The 25,344-nt window shown below is 40.9% G+C and overlaps 1 protein-coding gene across 2 annotated transcripts; it reads right to left on the bottom strand.

The window, feature by feature from the left end:
- Positions 1-209: 209 nt before the first annotated feature.
- Positions 210-24,872, bottom strand: sema3e (sema domain, immunoglobulin domain (Ig), short basic domain, secreted, (semaphorin) 3E). 2 transcript variants are annotated; one of them, XM_039808787.1, is made up of 17 exons: positions 23,794-24,872; positions 14,559-14,719; positions 14,147-14,206; positions 13,286-13,405; positions 10,691-10,781; positions 10,229-10,345; positions 9,516-9,658; positions 9,313-9,427; positions 8,558-8,627; positions 8,329-8,473; positions 7,769-7,994; positions 7,391-7,482; positions 6,908-6,949; positions 6,499-6,665; positions 6,058-6,125; positions 5,444-5,577; positions 210-3,625 (listed from the first exon to the last, which is right to left on the bottom strand). In XM_039808787.1, exons 1-17 carry the CDS (start codon positions 23,912-23,914, stop codon positions 3,125-3,127), a joined length of 2,373 nt encoding a protein of 790 aa, XP_039664721.1. In that variant the 5' UTR covers positions 23,915-24,872; the 3' UTR covers positions 210-3,124. The 2 variants fall into 2 exon arrangements, with proteins under 2 accessions (XP_039664721.1, XP_039664720.1); XM_039808786.1 differs by having other exon boundaries at positions 6,058-6,128; positions 23,794-24,871.
- Positions 24,873-25,344: the final 472 nt, after the last annotated feature.

Genomic DNA, 25,344 nt, shown 5'->3' on the forward strand with positions numbered 1-25,344 from the left:
TGAAGTAAATCCAGAATATGAACATCAATTTATTTCTCAGAGGCTTTAATCTGTAGCTTACAGGTCAGGATGAAAGACTGAACGAGAGTTAATGAAGTGAATGGTATGAAAGCAAGAGACATTTTGCCATGGTGGTGTGTGCCTTGCATATCACTGATAAGACTAAAGCAAAGGAAGAAGAGAGAGAGAGAGAGAGAGAGAGAGATCTGTTTCTATTTGCCGTGCTTTTATTCTTATTTACCATCAAGACTTGTATGCAAACCCCAAAAAAGTCGCCAAAACGTGTTCACATACACACAATATACTGTTCACACTGACAGCATGTGGAGTGTTACTGGCTGTCGAGGCTCGTTTACTCTTTGTCCTCCAATGTTCATTTTCCTCCGCCTCATAAACTCTCCTTCTCTCTCTGACATTTTCACTTGTAATAAAGCGTTCTGGTGCATTGGCTCCTGATAGAAACAGCACAACGTGGGGATAACAAAGGCGGCAGGAAAAAGAGGAGATGGGTGCCAATAGAGGAAAAGGATAATCACTGTCATCTTCACACAGTGACTGAAACATGTACAGCAGCCTGTTTATTAGTGACCTTTGACCTTTTAATCTCTTTGTTGCTGAATGGATTTACAGTATTTCATTACCTCTTATTGACCTCTTGAACCTCAAAATGATTGATGTCTAGAAGAAAATATGTGCAGCTCCAAATGAATCTCTATTTTTGCATCTGTTCCCAAATGGCATGTTACTGTGGGATCAGAAGCTCCATCCAGCAGGCAAATGCCAGCTTCAATCCCTGCAGAAAAGAAGGCACTTTTAAGCTTAACTAAGAGGACCAGTATACATTAGAGTATGATCTATTAGTGGCTACAGGGACCATGACTAGAGGGGGCCCAGTGGCCAGAGTAACAGTGTTAAAACTTGACACAGAGAGAGAGGGAGGGAGAGAGAGAGAGAGAGAGAGAGAGAGAGAGAGAGAGAGAGAGAGAGCTTTGATGAGGAGGAGAACTGAACTGGTTCAGAGCCTGTTGCTATGGTAGCCATGTGGAATATATCAGCAAGATGAATTCCATTCTCAAATGCCTTCAGCACCCCACTGACTCAGGTAGACCTACACAGAATTTGAATGAGTGTGGTGTCCTAGTGCACAGTTAAAAAAAGTATAACCAGTCCTTACCAGTTACACTAGACTTTGTATTTCACCAGCATATGGACCATTCTACAATACTAGGAAACATAGCAACTTTTTTAATCATGTTTACAGTAGTTACCCAATAAAATAAAATATTACATATGAAAATTTATGTTTTAATCTAAGTGACTACTGCACATGGCTCTTTCCCAACCTCATTTTATTCCGCTTCATTGGCTCGGACTCTCAATATGTCTGTGTGTGGACGTGGACTGAGTATACTTTGTCATTACTGTTGGCTAAACCACAGAGGTGACACGAGGGAAGGATGGTCCATCATTTTTTAATGGCAGGTATTTATAAGAGGTATAGCAGACACAGCATTTTCAATCCAAGTCAAAGCTCTTAGTTGAAGAATATTCAAGGAGAATGACACTATAAGGCCAAGCGATTGTTTTTACCTCATTATGATAATGAGAAATACAACAAGGTCAAATTTCTAAAGTGACAAATAAGGCACAACATTGAAAAAGAGGTGATCCTCCAGACTCTATTGTTAGCACAACCACTACAATGCATTTCACTGTAACATCAAATTCTTTGATGTTTCTGTCATTTTAGGATTAACTGAATATGCATCAGGCTGACTCATCACTTTTGCTAATGACATGCTTGGATGGTCACCCTAACATTTATTTGTATGTTTTTTTCTACTGAAGGGAATGTGGTGTTGTAATTATGAATCCCATCTGCAACATCATTACAGATGAACAAAAGAGGGTAAATGAAGGGGTAGGAAAGGGTGATAGAGGGAGATAGGGAGAACACGTAAGAGAGGGAGAAATAGGGAAAGAGGAGGGAGCAGCCAGCAGTGAAGGATGACTTTTTGTATACACAGTAATAGATACCAGAAGTACACACAAAGACCACCCTAAATTGAGATAAATACAATACACAATACACAATCCTGTTGGTACATTTGATCACAATTGTAGATGTAAATGTACACACTTAACAATAACAATAATATATACTGATAGGACCACTTTTCATACTACTGTTACTGTTTTCACAAGTGCTTAAATAGTAATTATTTCCATTGAGGGCATACTTATACTTAAAACATCCCTCAAATATCCATAATAGTGGCATTGCAACATCTTACTGTATGCATTGTGGCCATTATAACCACACACACCACAGCCATGTTATAATCAAATTATCAGTATAATAAAGCTCAAGGCATTTTCCACTGTACAAAAACAACACTATATTTTCCAGTTCATGACATCTAAAAACAACTACATAACTCAAAGTAGAGACCAAGAAAATAAGTTATCATAGTACCAAAAAAGATTAGAAGGCCATTACCTTTAACATAGTTTCTCTCATAATAGATACAGTAAGAGTTTGTCATATTGAGCCATTGAATGAGAGGTGGGGCATAGTTTTAGTGTAGCAAGTCTCTGTGTGCGTTTGGATTGACAGCTGGGTTGGGCTGGGTCAGTCCACAGGAGCTAATATATTATATTCTGTCTCAGATCAGAGGCAACGTCGCTAAATCAGTCGTCCATCTCTTCCCAGGCCCTCTGCTCTGACACTGACATATATTGTATTTACCCTGGGTTTGCACCGCATAATCAGTTTACACCACACAAAAAAGCCAAAAAGTTGCTTTTTAAAATAACATAACATAACATACAAACATCATAGTCAAACTACTGATACTATAAATGTAGCTACAACAGCTAGACAGCCTGCTACACATGTCTTTCACTGTGAAAACCTTTGACATGGTGCAAACACTGAGGAAGTCTGACCTTTAGACTGTGTGTGTGTGTGTTTGTGTGTGGGTGTGTGTGTGTGTGTGTGTCTGTGTGTGTGTGTGTGTGTGTGTGTGTGTGTGTGTGTGTGTGTGTGTGTGTGTGTGTGTGTGTGTGTGTGTGTGTGTGTGTGTGGGTGTGTGTGTGCGTGAGCAGTCAATCTCTATTCTCCTCAGGTGTCCAAGGTGTGCCTGGGCGCTCGGTGGGAGTTATCCTCTCCTCTCCCTTTCCCTTTCTTCTCGCCACCCGGAGGAACATACTTCCTTTTGGTCTTTTTACGTTTTTTATCAGAGCACCACACTCTCTCACAGTACTCCTCTACTTTCTGGGCATCCCCATAGCCAATCAGCTGGAGAAACTCTTTGTACCACAGCCTGGAATGGGGGCCTGGGACTGAGGATGGCACCAGAGCCCTGGGGCTGATGCTGGGGCCTGGTGAGTGGCCCATAGAGGAGTGGCATGGAGGTGCAGCTTTCTCTCCATCCCCATCATTAGCCCTGTGGATCGCTGACTCCACCCTCTCCCCTCTGAGCACGTGTAGAGAGATGCGTAATAATGTGTGCACATATCCATGTTCCACAGTCTGGCAAACGTACACACCAGCATCCGAGCTTCTCACTCGTAAAAACAGCAGCCCGTGGGAGGTCATGATAATCCGCTCATCACCTCGAACCTACATGAAAGTGAAAAGGGTAACACTTTACTTGAAGGTATCGACATAATCGTGACATGACACTGTCATAACTATGACATGACACTGTCATGAACGTGTCATAAACGTTATAAACATCATGAACATTTATGACTTCTGGGTCATTTGGTTTTTGTGATGACAAGATGACATTGTTTGGGTTGTCTTGATTATGAAAACTTGACATTAATCAAAATGACATTACCAGAAGTTGTCTTGGTCATGACAAGTTGACATTAAATTTGTTTGGGATGTCTTTGTAATGACAACTTGACATTAACCAGGATGACATTACCAGAAGATGTATTTGTCATGACAACTTGACATTAAATTTCTTTGGGGTGTCCTTATTAAGACAACTTGACATTAAACAGGATGACATTATGTCAAGTTGGTAATGTCATCCTGGTTAATGTCGTTGTACCAAGTTGTCATGACAAAGACATCCAAAACAAATTTAGGGCCCTATTTTAACGATCTGAAACGCAAGTATGAAACGCAAAACGCAAGTAGCTTTGTGGGCGGATCTCGGGCGCTGTTGCTATTATAACGGCGGGATAAATGAGTCTTGCGCCCGACGCAAATCTAAAATGGGTTGGTCTCAAGTAGCTAGGTGTGGTTTGGGCGTAACGTGAAATTCACCAATCAGAGCAGGCACGCTTGTTCCATGGCGGATTGCTCTTATCATCACTTTGATTAATGTCAAGTTGTCACAATCAACCAAAAACAATGTAATCTTGTCATGACAAAACCGAAAAACTTAATAAACAGAAGTCATAAATTTCAATATAATAGTCAATTCAGACTGCTGCATTTGTTCTTATCCCAAGTGGAATTTACAGAACTAAAGGACACATTAAGAACATCAATAGTGCACTCAATACAGTGACTTCTGTACTTAAGGTTCTGTGAGGTACAGTACAGGCCAAAAGTTTGGACACACCTTCTCCTTCAATGTGTTTTTTTTATTTTCATGACTATTTACATTGTAGATTCTCACTGAAGGCATCAAAACTATGAATGAACACATATGGAATTAGGTACTTAAAAAAAAAGTGTGAAATAACTGAAAACATGTCTTATATTTTAGATTCTTCAAAGTAGCCACCCTTTGCTTTTTTTGATAACTCTGCAAACCCTCTGTGTTCTCTCAATGAGCTTCATGAGGTAGTCACCTGAAATGGTTTTCACTTCACAGGTGTGCTTTGTCAGGGTTAATTAGTGGAATTTTTTACCTTATTAATAAAAAAGCAAAGGGTGGCTACTTTGAAGAATCTGAAATATAAGACATGTTTTCAGTTATTTCACACTTCTTTGTTAAGTACATAATTCCATATGTGTTCATTCATAGTTTTGATGCCTTCAGTGAGAATCTACAATGTAAATAGTCATGAAAATAAAAAGGAAACGCATTGAATGAGAAGGTGTGTCCAAACTTTTGGCCTGTACTGTATGCTGTATACTGCAGGTTTCTGTTTTACTGTACTATACAATACATGTTTGAATATAATGTTTACATCTATTCTGATTAAATGTATTTTATAAGGTTTTGAGATATATGGCAGTGAGGCTTCAACATGGACCAAAACTATTTACACAACTAGACAGATCTATAGAGGTTGGAAGAAAAATGTGTTTTTGGAAGTCTAGTACACAATGATTGAAGTTAACTAAACCTCACCTCCACTGTGCAACTTTCTTCCCCAGTGTATTGTATATTTTCGTATCTGTGTTGTAGTGTAATATATGTTCAGTATGTTAACATTTGTATGTTTTCATGTAGAGGTCCATTGAACTCACCTCATGTTTCTCTCCGTCTTGCTGTAAGAACCAGAGTACCTTTGCTTGGAGTGATCTAGGGACACACTCGAGTAAAGTGCTGTTGCTCTCCACACCGTACACCAGCCTCTCTTCACCTCTGTGCCATTGTTCATCTACACACACACACACACACACACACACACACACACACACACACACACACACACACACACACACACACACACACACACACACACACACACACACACATTAAAAATAGTGAGGTAAGAGAGATTGCAATGAACTGACGTGACCTTTTATTAGCTGACAAACAGAGTGGATTGTTGTACCCAATCTATCACCTCGCTAGAAACACACTAAGCACTTAGTTTTAACTGCAATGACACATGAAGAGTTCATATTTTTTGATATTCAGTCTAGTGCTTTTAAAGATCTGCATCATTCCCTTGCTTGCACACAGTATTTGTCTGGCACATTTTTTTATAGCAGTGAATACACACAAGCATGCCCATGCCCATGCACACGCACACACACACACACACACACACACACACACACACACACACACACACACACACACACACACAGACACACACACACACACCCATCACACAGCCATTTTATACACTAACCATCAATTTGCAGCCCATTGCACAGCTGGACGGCGTTGCCATGGCGAACATCCTGCCGCCTGAATCGTCTGCTAAGATGGGAGTGAGGCAAGTAGAGAGGGAGAGTAATTGTGAGTAACATGTGATGAAAGTGCGAGAGATGGGTGAAAGGAAATAAAAAGAAATCCAAGATGGAGAAAGAGAATACTGATCACACAACACCTGGCTGTCATGTCTCTCAGAGTCTATGATAACGACTTAGCAAACCAGCTTCAGAGCATTGTGACATTCAGAGCAAGATGCTATAATGGACTGAAGTGCTATGAAGTACTGTAAAAGGTGTGAACAGCTGGCACAGACAAACCACACACACACACACACACACACACACACACACAAACACACACACACAACATCTGTAGGGAGAAAAGATGGGTTCTGTCTTAGTGTGTGTGCTGTTACCTTTTGGTGTAAACTCCAGCAGGGTAGTATCTGGAGCAGGTTAGACCATCCCAGGCACAGTAGGGGTCTCTGGCCAGACAACAATCAGCACATTCTGAGCCATAGAGGTCACACTGATGCAGTCTGACCTGAGCCACACCCACTTCTGACCCGACATACAGCTGTTGCTGTGAACCCAACAGCATAGACCATTAATATAAAGACACAGTTTATATATATATATATGTGCGTGTGTGTGTGTGTGTGTGTGTGTGTGTGTGTGTGTGTGTGTAGCCACAGGTAGGCAACAGTACATATATGTATTATATCAATGCAAAGCAATGGAAAGTGTTCCAACGTTAACATCTTGTGGCTAACAACAGAATTGCATGAATGAACAACAAAGTGATGATTCAGATATTCCTCTTACCCTTTTAGGTGAGATTATGATCTCTCTTATTGGTGCTGGCACCTGCAACCAGGACACATTTAACTGTTATTCAAACATGAATATGAATCAGTGGCTCATCATATGCTATACGAATGAAGTAACAAGAGCTGACATGAAGTTCTTTGTCACTGGAGGCCTTCGTCAAACTTTTATCCATCCCAAATCAGGCCTTAAATTAAAATGGCAGCAGCAACTGCTTGCAAACAAGTTTTAAAATGTTACTGATCTAAGTAGAATTTATATTCAAATCAAATTGTGAAAATCTCTCCCGGCAGGCTGGTTGCTCAATCATACTTGCGCCCCTCTGATGATGGAAAGGAAGCAAATCAGCAATCAGTCTTTTCAAAATACTACCTATTATTGCACAACTGCAGCAATAATCGACTGTGAGATGTATGCAGTAAAAGGCAGATTTATGCTTGGTTACATTGTTGTCACATTATGTTGCAAAAATTATAGTACCTTGAATACTTGCAGCTCTTCCAGCAGCACCTCCTCCATGGTGTCCGTGTCTTTGTTGTAGATGGTGATAACTTTCAACACCACTGAGTCGTCTAATAAAAGTACACATTAATGTTACAATGTTAATTATAAAAATGTTTTACAGGTAATGGCATAACATTCTTTTCAAAATGTCCGGTTTAAAACTGGTCAGTTTATGCAACAACTTTTGTATTATTGTTTCACAAATATTATCTTTTATTTGCCGATAAAATATCAGTTTTGATGGCAAAACGTGTTTGTGCAGGAGAGTATTTGTCTTTCTTTTTGCCAATAGTAACATGCATATGGCATTCTGGATAAAGCACAATAGGTATTCATTCTTTACAGTGTGTGTACCAGTGCCGATGTAGAGAACATGGTAGTGTCCATCCTGGGCTTGGACTCGGTCCACAGCGATCTGGGTCAGCTTTCTTCTGCCTGGCTCTGTCTGCAACAGGACAGGTCTACGGTGCTGGGGAAGGACTGGACGGTACATCACAGGATGAGAGCGCACAAACCGCAAAACCTCATCGGGAAACTCCTTGGAGCTGGAAAAGCCACCGCCGTTCACTTTACTGGCACACTGTTAAGGAGATGGTGTGACAGAAATAGAGGGAGTAAAGGAATGAGCAGGGACAGAGACACAGGAGGGCCAATAATTACATTGGCCCTTCATGCAGTGTAGAAAAAAAGCTGACATGCTTTAGTCTGGCACAGGCTGTCCCTGTATGACCTGCTGAGGTATCTACAACAGTGCTGACATTTAGCCGAGCTGTCCTACATGCTCTTAACACTGTCCCTCCCAAAGGACGTCTGTCATGGGCAAAGACTAATAGAGAGTGCAGTGAATGCATAATGTGGGTGCATTCGGGAATGACATCCCATAAACATTACTTTATTCAGACTTTAAGACTCACAGATCCAGGGCGAGGGTAGGGGACTCTGTCCTCATATGGTGTCCAGTGATGCTCAGGTCTCTCTCGGTATGCAAATGGACCATTAAAGGCTGCTCTTATATCATCCATGTGATAGACACACACTGCATAGCCTTTAAACACCGCACTGCAAAAGAAGGTTGTATTAGTGATTTGATGGATAGTAAAATTGTGACTGTATGATGAAATGCTGATGTCACCCTCCACTCACCTTGTTGTGCTAAAGAGGCCAAAGACTTCTGGGTTTTTTCCATCCTTGTTCTTGAGCACAAACACATCCTCTAAAACACAAAATGTAGAAATTAGCCGTTGTTTGTTAGTCAATGGATTGTTGTGTTTTAGTGTTTTAGTTTTTAACTTTATACCTGCTAAGCATCAACATGTTAGCACTGTCATTGTGATTGTGAGCAAGTTAGCATGCTGACATTAGCATTCAGCTCAAAGCACTGCTGTGCTAAGTACAGCTTCACAAAGCTGCTAGCATGGTTGAGACCGTTTGTTAAAGTACAATTTTGTAAATCAAGGTATTACAATTAGTACTCCTAACAGATCGAGAAATATATTATCCTGCAGCAGACGGATAGGTATGTTTTGTGGATTTTTAAAATACCATCAGAACAGCAGTGAGCCTTGTTAAAAAAGTTTCTGGGGTTTTCAAAGATTACCCTTTCTTTATTTTTATGTAAATTGAATACTTAGCTCTGTGATTGGCAGAGCTTTATAGTTTATAGAATATTACCGGTTAACAAGGGGCATGTATTTTGGTCATTTTGCTAGGGGGATGGAATCACCCCTCAAATCGCCTACTGGTTTCCACTACTGCAGGTCAGACACAATGTAACAAAAGTCCTTGATCCAAATCTTGAGGAATGTAGATGAAGATGTGTACATTACTGTCAAGCACAGAAACCTCAAAGTTTAAAATAAATAAGGTAAGGTATGTAAAGATTTCCCTTGTAGCCCCACCAAGTTCATCAAAGTGTGTGTCAATGCCATTTGGTCCAGCCACAGAGCAGATAAGACGAGTTTTCAGGAAGGAGCTCCATCTATTCACGAGCATTCTCTGTCCTCCTTGGTCATTCTGAAAGATGAAGGCAGATATAGGATGTGAGCGCAGTACTTTGGCTGAATTATGGCCAGAAATCTTTCTACAGCATTTGTATTCTCACCGCACAGACTCGCCCCACACGAGTGTACACAGCCTTGTTCACTCCCTCAGCATCAATCTCTCGTTCAGTGAAGAAGAAGTAAACTTTATCATCATCCCTGTCATCATTGTCTGGAATAACCGCTGACCCCACAAATTTAGGTTCTGTAGGGAGAAGAATTTGTAACAAAAGTCTTGGAATAAAAGTGAATAAAATGAAGTTAAAAACAGTAAGGTAGTGGAGGTAGTGCAAACAGTAAGCCCATAATAAGCTGTTCATTTTAAATTCATACTCATGGAAGTTTTCTATGGTAGGGATCTCTTTAAAATAATTAAATATTTGTCAAGCCTGGTCTGGGAGAAAACTTTATACTGTCAAACCTGGTCTGGGAGAAAACTTTATACATATGAACATATTGTTTCATTACTTAAAAAAATAAATTAAATAAAACAACATGACCTCATGAATCCTCAAATAGAACCAGTCATGTTAAGAACAGTTATAGTACATCTTTGCCAGTGTCACATTTTCTTTAATGATTATCACTCATGAAACTACCAGGTTTGGGAAGGAACATAATATATATATATATATATATATATATATATATATATATATATATATATATATATATATATATATATATATATCTTAGGACTTGCTACCACATATACTATATCTGTTTGCACTCCATTGCATTTAAAGGGAGATCATTCCCTGTAATGTACACCAACCATTTAGTTGCTGCCTGTCGTCTCTCTCAGTGCGTGTGTAGGTCTGGTTGTTAAGTCGACAAAAAGCACCATCATTTTCCCAATAGTCAGTGTACAGGCCAATGTACAGCTCTCCTCCTAATGTATACACACACACACACACACACACACACACACACACACACACACACACACACACACACACACACACACACACACACACACACACACACACACACACACACACAACCCCTCAATTAATAACAATGCATATTTTATTGTAAATGTGAAACCCCTTTTACTGTGATTGAAATACAGGCATGAAAAATGACCACACGATGGCAGTATTGACTGGTTAGAGGTCAACAAAGTGAGCACATCTCTCTTCAATGTGGAAATGCATGGTAGGAATGAAAACATACAACTGTGCTTTTAGTTCAGCTGATGGTGAAACAATGAGTGATAGAGTGAGCAGTGTCTTACTGGAGAGCGTAGACGTGCATGGACTGTTGGAGTCGTATGGACAGCGTCCTCTGCCACTCATGATACTGTCTTCTTCAAGAGCAAACCTGTCCTGAGAACACCACATGGATACAGGCATAGTTATACACAAACACGCATGAATATAAATACAGCAAGCACACACCCAAAAGTTTTACCCTTGGCAAAGACTTCAACAACATCCAGACAAACCCTAGGAGGTCGTGTGTGGAGAGAGAGAAAGATGAATTTGAGAGAGGAGGGATCAGAAAGTGATGGATGAGAAGGAGAAAGAAAGATGGATGAGACATGGAGTGATGGATTACCAAATGTAGATTTTGACTGGATGTGTATAACCAACAATGCTCTGCTCTCTAATGAGTTCACTACTTTTACTCTTCTGATCGTATTGTTCTGCACAGCAGGTGGCAGAAACACACACACACATAACCCCCCACACACATACATACATAGACCTAACTCCCTATAGAAACACAGCTCATATCTTATGTCCCACACAGTGTTTATGACTGTCACTGGCAGATCAGAGGGGATGTCATATATTGATTTATGAGCAGCCACAGAACCCTACTGTGCTGTGACTACTGCTTGGCATACGATTGTAACAGAAGTCAGTTTCAGGGTTCGAGTCATCCATCATATAATTACAAAACCAAACAGAAAATAGGTAAAATAGGTTGGTACAATATTGCTCTACATGCAGTACTCTGATTTTTTTTTTTTATTGTCTGGGCCAGTGGTCCTCTTGATTTGTTACTCATGGCTCCCAACTCCCCTCCATCCACAACACATACCATAAACGCTGTACAAACAAAGCCAAAACCACTGTCAAGGATGCCACCCACCCAAACCATGGTCTTTTCACCCTACTTCCATCTGGGAGGAGATACAGGAGCCTGCGCTCCCGCACCAGCAGGCTCAGGTACAGCTTCTTTCCAGAGGCTGTAACACTGCTGAACCCAACTTCACCTCCTGTCTAGCACTTGCACTTTAGCTGTTTACCTGTTTACTTTTTACTTCTACACTGTTTACCTGTTTACATTTACTCCTGCACTGTTTCATCAATGCCCTTGCACTGCTAACACCCAGAACTGCGCAATATATTTATTTTTTATATTCCATAACCTGCCCATAAATCTGTGCAATATATATATATATATATATATATATATATATATATATGTTTATACTCTCTGTACATAACCCTCTATACTCCTTATCTGTCACTGTAGACATGTAATCTGGAAAACCTGGATCTATCTAACTATACACTGTTGTACATAATTAATCTCTATCGTCTACTTAATCTCTACACGTCTACATCGTCTACACGTGCAAAGAATACTGTACTCAACCTGCACTTTGGTATTTAATGCTTCTTTTGCACTTCTGGTTGGATGTTAACTGCTTTTCATTGGCTCTGTACCTGTACTCTGCTAAATGACAATAAAGTTGAATCTAATCTAATCTAATCTAATTGGTCGGTTGGATAAATGGCAATTGTTATGTAAATATTATTCATGTCAAGCTTAATGGTAATCGCAGACTTGATGTAATCTCATACAGCAAGTATGAAATTCATGTGAGGCAACAGCGTAGAGAGATTAAGTGGCTTATATGGCTCACTCTATGAGCATTCCAATGATATGAGTGATGGCTAAGAGTGGTTCCTGTTTGGATGGTGTGACAGGCCTGGTCGACCTATACTGGACCAGTGTTGGAATGCAGGGTGGAAACCTCCTCGCACTGTAACACACACACACACACACACACACACACACACACACACACACACACACACACACACATCTGGGACTGTTCCATGTTTGACATCTGGGAGATATGTTGGTCCACACTGTGGACCAACATGCTTGCACAGATGGATGCAGGCAATTTTTCATGAACACCATAATGCACGCAAAACATTCCTGTGCAGCTGACACACACACACACACACACACATTAGTCTTCCCTGACCTCTTGAAACGTGCTCCGACAGAACCTGGTTCTCCCTGTATGTGTGTCACTTGTACCAAAGTGTTGTCAGCTTTTTTCCATATAAGTGAGAACTTTATGCAAAACAATTGTCTCCCTCTGACGAAAAGAAAAATTCCACCCTCTCTTACTCATTGTCTTTTCCATCTCCACCTCACATCACTCCTTGTTGCTAGGAGGATAAACTCAACTGTAGTAGCATGAGTTTATGTAATAGCTCAGGAGTCCAAGCTATACTAACAGTTCTAGGAGCTCCTGGCTGAAACATCAAAACAGTGTGAAGAAGGTTTAGGCTACTTCGACTAAAGAGGGAAAAACATAGGGGAAATTTGGCATTTGTGTCGGAATAATCATCAGTTCTGCTGCCATTTCTTTGCAGTAAATATCTGATGCTCACAAAAAGCAGCCACAGCTTTTAAGCAGGCAAAGTAAGAAAAAACCTAATTATAAATATCCACAATGGAACAGTCAAGTAATGTCAAAGTGTTCTTTGACTTTGAAAAGATCTCTGGCAGGACCCTTTGAATTCCGTTTGCATATTTGGTTGTGAAACCAAGCTCTAATTCTTTCTTTGAGACTCACCCGCCCTGCATGTCCCACTCTGACCAGGACACAAACGGGGTTAAAGGCTCCTGTTCCACAGACCAGCAAATGGGTCTGGTTGTACTGTTGCAGAACCTTGATGTAGTTAGCACACTCCGACTGTTGGAATAGATACAGAGATGAGGGAAGAGGGTGGTTGGGCGAGGGGTCATGAGGGTGTTTTGAGGCCAAGCAAGAGAAAATGGTGTACAGGAAAAAATGCCGGGGGTCTCATTTATAAAACATACATGTGTATGCACATTTCCAGCCCTGTTTTGTGCGTACGCCATGTTTATAAATGAGACCCCAGGTCTTTTACTGCCTCATCAATAACATCAATAATTCAGGTTAAACAAAGGTTAATGAGCACATTGAGATATGCAAAGAAATCCATACATGCTGGCAATATCTATGTTTATAATGGATCTATCGGCTTACATTATAAATTAATTTTACTTTATATGTGAATGCCAAGTTAATGCACATTATCAACTGGGCATTTGAGATCATATATATATACAGTATATATATATATATATAATATATATATATATATATATATATATATATATATATATATATATATATATCTTTATTTATCTGTAGTTTATTGTTGTTTACTGTTTGTTTATTTTTTTTGTAAAAATATTTAGCTAAAAGTTTATTGTTATTCTTATACTGTATTTTTTTCTATACTCTGTTTTTTTATGCCTCTTTATTTAAAGAATGTTTTGTAAGCTGCTAAAATCTGCTGCTGGAAATCCAATTTCCTTGCGGGAGTCATCCCAAAAGGATCAATAAAGAGAAGTCTAAGTCTAAGTCTATATATTTGTATGCAGCCATGTAGAGGGTGCACCTTACCTTATCCCTTCCCTTCATCAAACACTCCTGGATCTGAGATTCTGTACTGGCAAACTGAATCTGTGAAAAAAAAATACTTTTGCACTCATACTTACAAATAAGTTGTTTCACTCTAAATAAAAAAAAAAGAAAGAAAATATATTGTACACATAGTTAAGTGTACTGTATAGTTGAAAATGTGACCAAACAACCATTATCTTCATTGCATACTCATATGGTTATCATTCCACCTTTTCAGTTTGTAATTATAAAAACTTAGTCAAAGTATTGTTTTATACTCAACACAGACCTATGCAGATGCACACATGCACCCTCCGTTTGGCTAACCTATTGCCCTATTGGTTTGTGAGTTCAACATGTCTCACTTCCTAACAGGCAGGGTGGGGGGGGGGGGGTATGAAAACAGGCCTACTTCTCTGTGGTGTGTGTTGACCCGGTCCAGGCTAAGGGAGAACAGAGTATTCTTGGCCCCAACATAAAGCCTCTCGTGGCCCTCATCCAGAAGCATGGTCTGGGGCTGAAGAGACGCTCCGTGTCCCTGGAACACCCAGGTTCTGTTCAGCTGCCAAAGCTCTGCAGACAACAACACGTACACACAAAGAGATTAAGACAAAAAATTATAGCAACACAATAGAAGTCTGCAGCTTTAGACAGAAGGATAGACAGAACTTTCATCTCTTTTTAAACGTGAATCCTCATCTTGCTTCTTGCCTGTACTAACCAGCTGAATTTAACCAAACCCCATTCTCAAGGGATTTCTAACTTCTCCAGTAACCTGCGTCTGAGTCCCAACTGCTCCCATGGCCTAGGGCACAATCGCAACATGTGTTTCTGATTCATAGCTTCCCCAAGAGAATGGCAAAGAGCAACAGCAGGGTTATCTTTCTATCTCATCTCTCCCTCTCATATGTCACCTATGCCTCCACTCACTGTGTCGCTTGGTCATAGAAATATCTTCTTTTATCATCAGTAAAAGTTCACATGGTATAAAAGAGTACAGGCAGCTCAAAGCCGACCTTCCAGGCACTAGTACATACCAATAAATTGCTTTAAGGACTACCGAGAGGAGAACGTATAGGACATCCGTAAAAGACACTTTGCAGAAGCAGGGATGGAAGAAGCGGGATATGAGTCCTGGGAAAGATGTTGTGGTTAATGCGAGGGACATTTGATGTACAAAGCATGGTCTACGGTCTCTTTTTCCAGGAGGAAGCAGGTTTATCAGACAGGAAACGGAAGCAGTCTCTTTATCAGCCAGTAGTTTGAGATCAGCTGCCACTCCCTGTCTTGCTTTAGGTGATGTGAAATCATACTTTAAAAAGGAAGCAGTGGACCATGACAGATGTGTCATTACTTATAAACACACACTCATCAGAATAATCACCGACTATAGTGGAAACAGATAGTATGCAACACACCCAGTTGCATCTACCTGATTGAACAGGACAGGCTGCTCCTCTATACCTGCTCTTTGTGAGCTTCTGGAGAGGTTGAGGTTGAAAGATTTAAACAAAGATTTAAAGTGCTGAAGCCCCAGAGGTGTGCACTTCCTCTGGGGCACATTGGCCTGAAAAACCTTTCATTAACACATGACCTGTTTGGACCAGGTGTCCTTGTAAAAGAAGAAATGGGTATCTGGTGTGTGTTAGCACAGCTTTTAAAACCTCAGACAGATTCAAGCAGACAAACCAGGGTTTGTGATCAAATCTATAATTGCACAGGCTGTATTCTCTCCATTGGGTTCACGTTAATGCACACATTAAACCATCCATGCACAATTCTCTTCAGGAAACTCCCTTTAAATAAATGAAGAGGGGGAAAAAATGGCTACCTCCAGCATGATTGTAATACTATGCTACCTCAAATGCTACCTGCTGATATGTCTCTACATGCTGGGGTTACAGGGGGTAATTTAATGATTTGTTTTCCTAGCATCTGTGTATTTTTAGTGATACTTGATCTCCAAGATAGAAGGAGAGAGTGTTTAAATTCAATTTTTTCTAGATTACTCATAGGAACAGCATACACTCAGTAGAAGGTTTTATTTGTTTAACATGGGATTAGGTATCCACAGGAGTGGGTGATTGTGTATATTTTGTTGCTAATAAGATTTCTATGTTGGAGACAAGCGACTGTTTGTTTGAGTAGCATTAGACCTCGGGTGGTTAGGTGGCAGAAACTGAGGGGATGTGGCAGTGGCGTCCTGCCAGGGCTCAGACATGCTTCCTGTAATCATCTAATCCACACACACTTGGAGCTCTCTCTCTCTCTCTCTCTCTCTCTCTCTCTCTCTCTCTCTCTCACACACACACACACACACACACACACACACACACACACACACACACACACACACACACACACACACACACACACACACATACTGCCTCTCCCCTCTATCTCCTCACAGTCCCCTCTGAGTTAAGCTGAACTTGGATCAAGGACAGTCCTCCAACATTCCACTCCAACTTTTCTACAAGTGTTAGGCCGGAGTTCTCAAACAATCAGCTCCTTCTTTATGTGAAGCCAAATCTGCTACCACTTATTTAGATGACAGACGTAGACGGCTATTTAAAGTGATGGAGTAAACAGTCCATATCCAAACTCTTTTTTTCATCTACTTTTCACTTGTCTTTGTTAATAATCATGAGTGGCAGCTGATTTATATGGACACATGCACACAGCCAGATGCACACACTGTCTCCCACACAAAAACACAAAAAAACAGATACATTTCGTTCTATAATTTTGTTTGCATGTGTAGAATTGTAAACATGATATTTTAGATCCATAGTGTTCAACTCTGAACTAGAATGTTTATATGCCATGCCCACGTGATTAAACAAAAGGAGGAACCTCTAACAATAACCAGCTTGGATCTTGAAACTGAAAGAAAAAAGGATAGAGAAGGATAGAAAAAAAGAAAGAAAAACAAAGAACATCCATTCCTCACCAGTATGCAAGTACAAGTGATAAGGAACTATAATCACATTTATAATAAGGTGCTGATTAATCAGCTTAACTACTCATGATTACAGAGTTACTATAAAACAGAACTGGTGGATGTGATTACACTGACACACTGAGAGACACTTCAAAGCGCACAATGCTGTTTACAGTTTCTCCTCTGTCATTATGTTCAGTTACAAAGACGCAGCCATTGCTCAGACTGAAGAAGGGAAAGGGGGGATTTCCGCAATTCCCTTCTCCTATCGCTCTCTCTCTCTCTCTCTTTCTCTCTCGCATGCGCTCTCTCTCTCTCTCTCTCTCTCTGTTTCTCTTTCTCGCCATCTGCAGCCAGTGAGGGCTCCTTAGCCATCAGCTAAGGAACTGAGAGGAGGAGGAGGAGGAGGAGGAGGGAGGAGGAGGAGGAGGAGGAGGAGGAGGAGGGTGTTTCTCCATCATCAACTGAGCCAGGGAGACACATGGCCCTACTGTGATCCCACTTCAAATGGAAAACACAAGGAAAAAGGACTCCCTCAAGACAGACACTTTCATCGGCTGTCTGAGGACTGCTGAGAGATGCTTGTGAAGATTTGGTTAAGTGAAATCCAAATAAACTTTGTGATCTCCTCTTTATCCATGTATGGAAATACTGTTTTAACTGGGGGAGAACAACAAAACAACAACACGTGTGTGTGTGTGCATGTGTGTGTGTGTGTGTGTGTGTGTGTATGTGTGTGTGGGTACGTGCATGCGTGCATGTGTGTGTGTGTGTGTGTGTGTGCGTGTGTGTGTGTGTGTGTTTGCATGTGTGTTTGCGTGTGTGTGTGCAGTAGCAATCTACTTCTGATTATAAGTCACTGGGGGGTATTCATGTTCAGTCAAAGATAAATGCACTCTGGAGTTCATATACAACAGCTCCTCTTAAAAATTAAAAAACAAATTAAATTTGCTGTCATACAGTAATTTAATCTATTGCCAATACTAAGCCATTTCATGTCAGATTTACAACTTGTGGTAGGTAGTCTCATATTTCCGTTGAAATAAGCTTGGTTTACTTATTGAGTTATGGGACTTGTGCTGGAACAGAAACCAAGAGAAAGATTGGATTGGGCTGGAGTTAAAGGGGACAAGAATAAGGAGGGACTCTGTTCTTCTTGTGCTGTCGAGGCCTGAGACTGTTGAGCCCCTGGGGGTGGAGTCAGGAGCTAGAGAAGTGGGGTGTTATGCCATTATCGGTATACAGCCTTGTGTTCCAGTATCCTATAGTGTGTGTGTGGGGGGGATGATGTCACAGAGCAAAATTAAAGCCACATGGGGTGTGCGAGCAGAATGAGAGAGAAAGAGAGCAGCATGTCTTTCTCTGTATTAAGCAATGACTGTAAGAATATGACCCGATTGATGTTATAAATCAGGAGAACACATTGAGAACTGACAGTTGATGTTGTTATTGGCCTGAACAGATACAGTATACCTCTTAGTCAAACCCTGCAGGTATTTACATACATAATGTGTGTCATGAGTTTGCCGTATTTGAGTGACGTTTAATTAAAGCCTTTCTCCATCAGCTCCAAACTACCGCATGTACTCTATATGACCTCATTGCCCAAATGAATTAGTTATTCATATGTGGGTCACTGTGTGTCAATCTATAGCTATATGTCAAAAGCCCCATGAAACAGATTTTCATATGTACTGTAATTTTCATGGAATATACAAAGCAACATTTTCCTCAGTTGTTTAAGTAGCAGAAGACACTTAACATCAGTTATTCCCTTTATTCCGTTTTTATTGTTATTGAAAGTTTAACCGACAATTTGTGTTGCAATATTCCAGATGAACAGTTCTCCTCTGTGTTTCTTCTCTGTCCCCCACAAGTTGACATGGCGAAATGAAAGAGAACAAGTTTTGCTTTGCTTTTAACTGCCAGCTTGCAATTAGCTATACCCACTTGCAAAGGTGTAACTTTGGTTTGAGAAGTGTGTGTGTGTGTGTGTGTGTGTGTGGGGGGCTAGCCCACTTGGCATTTCTGTGTCTTGAAGTGCTCCCCTCACTTAACATCCTCCATCCTCTTTTTTCCCCTCTCTCTTATAGCATTGCAACATACTCTCTGAAGTTCTCAAACAATCTTTGTGCCTTCTCTCCTTTCGCAGGTCACAAACCGTAACTCATCTTCTCTCCCTGATCCATTCAGCGGGAAAAGGTCAGAAAGGATATTAGAGTTTCAACAGCTGCCTTCCCCTCTGGACATCTCATTAATGAACTGGAGAGCACACACATAACACAATGGGAGAGAAAGGGATGCTGGTGATGTACACAGACTAAATGAGAAAGCGAGAGAGAGGGAGAGGTGATTGTGTAGGGGAGGGGGTTGAGAAAATACCCCTTTTCCTTTGCTGACCTAAAAGGTGTGATTTATCTAATCATCACCATGGCCTCCATTTTCCAGTGGTTTGATATAAGGTCTATGGCTGCCCCGTGGCCACGATCCAATGTGGTAAATGTTAATTATGGGGTGCACATGTAGGCGGAAGAAAGTTAATGGGACTACTCACTTTGCACATTAGCTTTATATAGAAAACATAAAAAAATAAAAGTCCCCATCATTAATTTCATTTCAGGCAGACACAACTTTAGGCCATACTGGTATTCCCCATCTCACCCTCAGAAGACATTCACCTACAGCCACATTATTTCAAGGTTGTAAAATATATAGAGAGAGTGGTTTCTTGTCTGGAGAGGAAGGTTTGAAATTACAGCTTTAAGGGGGATTTCATCCATACAGTAATTGCTACCTGAGCAATCCCTGTGTTCACACATGCACATATCTCAGCCCCTTGTGCTTAAATCTCACAGTTTCACGGTAAATGCTGGAGAAAAGAAATGTGTTTAGTATTGGTTGACCAATGCTTTTTCTCAAGCTTGATGTGCTCACCTATGTTCTCATTCATTCAGTATATGCACAAACGTACATGCATGAGTAACTCCAGCTGTTAAGTGCTTTAACTAACTTTTGTTTAACTTTTCTATGAGGTAAATGTTGGGTTGAAATAGGGAAAGCACATGTGTTTATTTATATAAGCGAATATATACAGTATGATGTTAACCCTGTCAGAACAGCTTAGCATCACCGGATAACTTTATTCACTGTTCACAGACCTGCTGAAAAAAATATTTATACTATACCTTACTAAACGATTATGACTTTTAAGTATTGTAAACACATCTTTGGCAGACATGCTGATGGTATGCCGAGTCAATTTAATTATTGGGAAATGGTCAAGTTTTATTCTGTTTTCCATAGCTGCCCTCATGAACAGTTTTACTAAACTCTTTTACGAGAGACACGCCTAACTTCAACAATAACATTATAATAACAAAATATAATAATTTAGTTTTAATATCACATTTGTCTTTCTTTTCTTTATCAGATAATGGTTTCTTTAAGTGCACATTACCAGAGCAGTTCTGGACAGTTACCTATTACAGAATATGGGTGGGGTGAAATTCTAGGCTTCACTAAATCAGGAATGCGTTCTCCTGATTTGTCCAAAAACACAGCATTGAAATGAACTGATATGACTGAAATAACAGGAACTTCGGAAGTAAGTGCAAAGTTAGTCTATATCCTTGATGTTCCACTTCCGGGATTGCTCCGGTGCCGCAGGAAATTCCGCCGGATTCATGTATTTACGCCATTGTCAGTTTCCTTCTGCTTTCTTTGTGTTGGAATTTTCCGGTGGATTTATGAGGACTAATGTTAACTGCTCCTTAGATCTCTGCAGGGTAAGTTGAGACAGCTAGCTAGACTATCTGTCAAATCTGAGTTTTCTCATGCACAATTTTAGCTTAGCACCGCCCATGAGGATTGTGATTGGTACCAGATCACGTTTTTCTGCCATCCTGGAATGCTGTGTGGACTAGCCAGACCCTCATCCGCTCCGCAGCGTGTGGATGGTCTGGCAAAGTGAGACTAGTGCAAAGTTAACTAAATTAGGAAACATATTAAATTATGCCCAAATGAGGAGTTTTTGGAAGTGACTTTAATCTGATTAGGTCGTCCCTATTAAGAAAACTGCTGTATCACACTTTCTGCAGCTTATGCCAAGCATTATGACTGTACTGTAGAGGCAAATAAGTCTAAGCCTGGCCACTTACCTGCAATCTGTTGTGACTCTGACGTATGCTAGCTGCGCAACAGCTTCATTAGCAGCAGAATTGATGGGCATCCTAAAAGAAGAGCTCATTTCACACCACAGGCCCGGAGATCTGAAGCTGCTGCCAAGAGCCCTGGACGATGCAAATCCAAATCTCATGGATCTGTGTCCAAAGGCACAAACAATAGTATACAAACTTTCTGTTCTTTAGTGAGCACATCTCCCTGCAGGGCATTTCTTTGTATAATAACCCAGGATTTAGGGAGTTTGATTGGGCAAAAGTAAAAGCAATTGAGGTCTTTAGCTTGTGTTTAAGGTCTTTGGAAGCTGTGTAGTTAAAGATTAGGTTCAATTCTTTTTTAAAGACAGCTATGCGTCGGCAATTGCAATTCAATACTTTATGTGATTTACGTAACAACCTTTTGGAAGTGGAGTAAGCAAATGAAAGGATGATTGGGGTGAAAGTGAATCAGTTGCATTTAGAAAAATCTTCACTGGTCCTGAAGTCTAGACAAGAAGATGGGGAATAGAAGATAATAATTCCACACCAAGAGTGAGGTGTGGCTAACATCAAAGTATGCAGAGATCTATACCCGATGGTAGTAAGGTCGTCCTTGAAACACATGATCATGTTCCCAAAGGAATTCATTCCCAGAAACCAGGAGAAAGTTGATCCGATATTTTATTGAAATTTCGATCGATCCAACACTTGGTATGTGCCAATGTGACCAGAAGTAGGGTAAAAATATTTCTGTACCGATATTAACTTTTATTTCCCATTATCAATCTTTCAGTCAAGGAGCAGAATCTATTTTTTTTCCACCCTGTTATGATACCAGATGTTATGGTAATATTTTTTTGGTCCTAAGGGTGAACAGTTAAAACCACATCCCTCCTCGTCTCCCTGAAGTGCATCGAAGACAGTGGTGTGTGTGGAATTTACACTATTCTGCCTGTGCATGTGTGTGAGTGTGTGTGTGTGTGTGTGTGTGTGTGTGTTTGTGTGTGTGTATGTGTGTGTGTGTGTGTGCAAAAATCACCGGCAGAGCCCATGAGGCATATATTAAGGCTTAGATGTTTTTCATTCCATAATGATGGGATCCAACTGCAGCCTGTTCTTGGCCCTCTGTGCTAGCCAGAACATGTATCAGAGGCAGAGAGAGAGAGAGAGAGAGAGAGAGGTGGGATGCCAATCACTGTAGCAACTTTCCCCTCAGGCAGCTAATGAATTGGGGCGATATTCATCAGCATCTAAGTCACGATCATAACAATATTTACGTGGCATTCATGACTAAGCACATCAGCACTGATCTGCTCACTTTTGTTGAAATATGAGTTTTTGCATTACTGTGGCCAAAAGAGCCAATCTCTTTTTTTGTCTTTGTCTCTCACTTTATCTTCATTCAATTTCTATTTCCATTACATCTCCCTGGAAAATAGTTTTTTGTATGCAAAAAAAGAGAGAAATAAAAAATACTGTGCATATCGTAATACGGCAAACCCTGCTCATAGATGTAACTGATGAACCAGACTTGTCAGCTCTCAGACTCACAGCACCATATTTATATATGAGTTATTGACCATCTAAATTCCACACCTATATTCAACCATTACTAACAGGCTTATGTGGAATCATCACCTTCTGTTGCTGTAGAGATCAAAGTAACTGTGAGAAAAAGCTAATGTTTACTCAGGAGTTTTATCTACAAAGATAAAACCCCCATTATTGTCCAAGAGATACACAACGATCAGTCCACATACCAGTGCATGAACATATCACACACTCCCACACACACGTAAACAGCCACAGACAAACACTTTTCTCTATGCAGCCTCATCCATTACCATACCCCCAAAAAAAAAATACATCAGTCTGCCACTATGGCATGAGAGAAAGCCACATTGTGGATTCTCTGCCCGCATGGCCGAGGAATCAAAACAAACTACAAGGAAGCTCTGTGATTATCAGTGGGTGAAAAAGTATGCACTTCGCAAAGTCAGATCCAACCTTGCATGGTGACTGTTTCTCTCAGGCTAGAACCATAAATCTTCAATGACCATCTCATTACATGGTAATGATAACCTGCGGCTTGTTTTATTCACACAGAGGATGTCGCTTCCCTGACTTTTTCTCAGCACGTTTTCTATATTTGTGCATTTTTGGTTGGAATTTTTTCAATCAGTGTAGGTAAAGAAAAAAACTATGTGCATTCCTTTATTTAGCTAATTTTAGTGGTACCAAAAAAAGGCTGCCATGTACACTGCCAAGAATGGAAAGTAGACTATTAAAGTGTGAAAAATTCTGTTCTGTTACACCTGTCTTATTTTCAATCTCCAGTGAAGGCACTGAACAGAGAATACTAGTTTCGGTTTAGGCTGCATTTACTATTCCTGACAGTTTAACACACATATGCTGCATCACCTAAACAATGTATTTGCCTTTATATTGGTGAAACACAATGGAGCGATTGTATTTGTGCACCATAACAATGTGTTGCCAGAGTAGGTTAAAGGTAATAAAAGAAATACACACTCTGTATTTCTTACCTTTGTGGGAGAGCCGTATCCTTGGGTATACGCTGTGGACTGTGTGAGCCGTGCCCAGCAGAACAAGATACAGCAGCATCAGTGTCAGATACACAGTCCTTATGCACTCTGCCATCCTCATTGAGACACACACTCCACGTTCATATACACCGAAATCCTGCAAGTCCACTCAACACGGGCAGCAAAGTCCATGAATAGAAAAAAAGTCTTTGCCCTACAAGTTCCTGCAAACAATATTTAATAAGAGATAGCAATCCAACAAAAGTCTACTTGGAGGTAACAGTCCATTTTCTGACGATCACCACAGTGAGGATCAACTAGATACTCTGCAGCTTCTATACAGTATCTGCGTTCCCCTATAGCCGTGTGATGAAAGCTGCATCCACCCACTACCTCGGTGGACAGTGCTCTGGCTGTTATCCTTGTTTGGTCTTAGTAACCAGGGAGAAGAGAAGTCCAGTTGCTACATTCACGCCGCAGTGCCCACTGCTCTCTGTCCATATGTCAGTCCGTCTGTTTGTTTGTCTGTCTGTATGCCCAGCTTAGATACAGTCTTTCTTACCTGATGACAGAAAAAAAAAAAGAAATCTGAATCCCGGAAAGGTGTTGGAGATGATTTGTAAAAACCTCAGTGCATTTGTGTCCCAGCAGGCAGGCGGGCAGGCAGGCAAGGCTGGAGCTGCTGTACTGTATCCTCAGGCTGTGTTCCTCTTGGGTCCACTGGAGCCAGTCATTCTCTGGACTGGAGCCCAGCAAAAAGGCAGAGTGGGAGAGGGGAGGAGTGGGGAGCCTCGTGCCTGGCGTGCCGTCTCTCTGCACTGGAGAAGAAAGTGAAGCTTGAGCTCTCCTAACTCTGCTCACGCTCGAACAGTCAGAGAGGATCCAAACCTCAGCTCAAACCTCAGTGAGTCAGTTAAGATGGCTTCTACCACAGCTACTGATCTGGGCAGAGGCCACCTGTCAAGGTGTGGTGTGTATGTGTGAGAGGAAAAGCCTGTTTGTGTGGTTCGTAATGAGGGGAGTGTGTATCAGCTTGAAGGGCTGAAAATTGGCTGCTCCTTCTTCTAGATTGTCCTGAGATCTCTCTCTCTCTCTCTCTCTCTCTCTCTCTCTCTCTCTCTCTCTCTCTCTCTCTCTCTCTCTCTCTCTCTCTCTCTCTCTCTCTCTCTCTCTCCCTCCCAGGCAGCTGGATTAAGTGTGCTGTGTCTCCCAGTCAGGCTCTGTAAGACTCCCCTCTAAGAAATGCTGCCTCTCATGTCACTCTACAGACCACCCCTGGCTTCTCCTCTCTCCTTGCCCTCCTCCTTCACCACCTTAATTTCTTTCCTACCTCCACTACATTAACATAGACATGAGCCAAGGTTTTCAGCCTCTAAACTCTGGCACTTCTTTCATTTTCAATTATTGCCCTCTTTGTGTTTGTTTCCATGTGGATACTCATTATCACTGTTACCATGGATTTTCATGTACAAGGTTTCTTTCATGCCATGCCCATTTAAGCTCTCCTGTTTATCTGTCTTCCCACCTCTCTTACTCCTCAGTTCTGTAAAA

The sequence above is a fragment of the Perca fluviatilis genome, chromosome 8 (assembly GCF_010015445.1).
Source record: "Perca fluviatilis chromosome 8, GENO_Pfluv_1.0, whole genome shotgun sequence".
Classification (NCBI taxonomy): domain Eukaryota; kingdom Metazoa; phylum Chordata; class Actinopteri; order Perciformes; family Percidae; genus Perca; species Perca fluviatilis.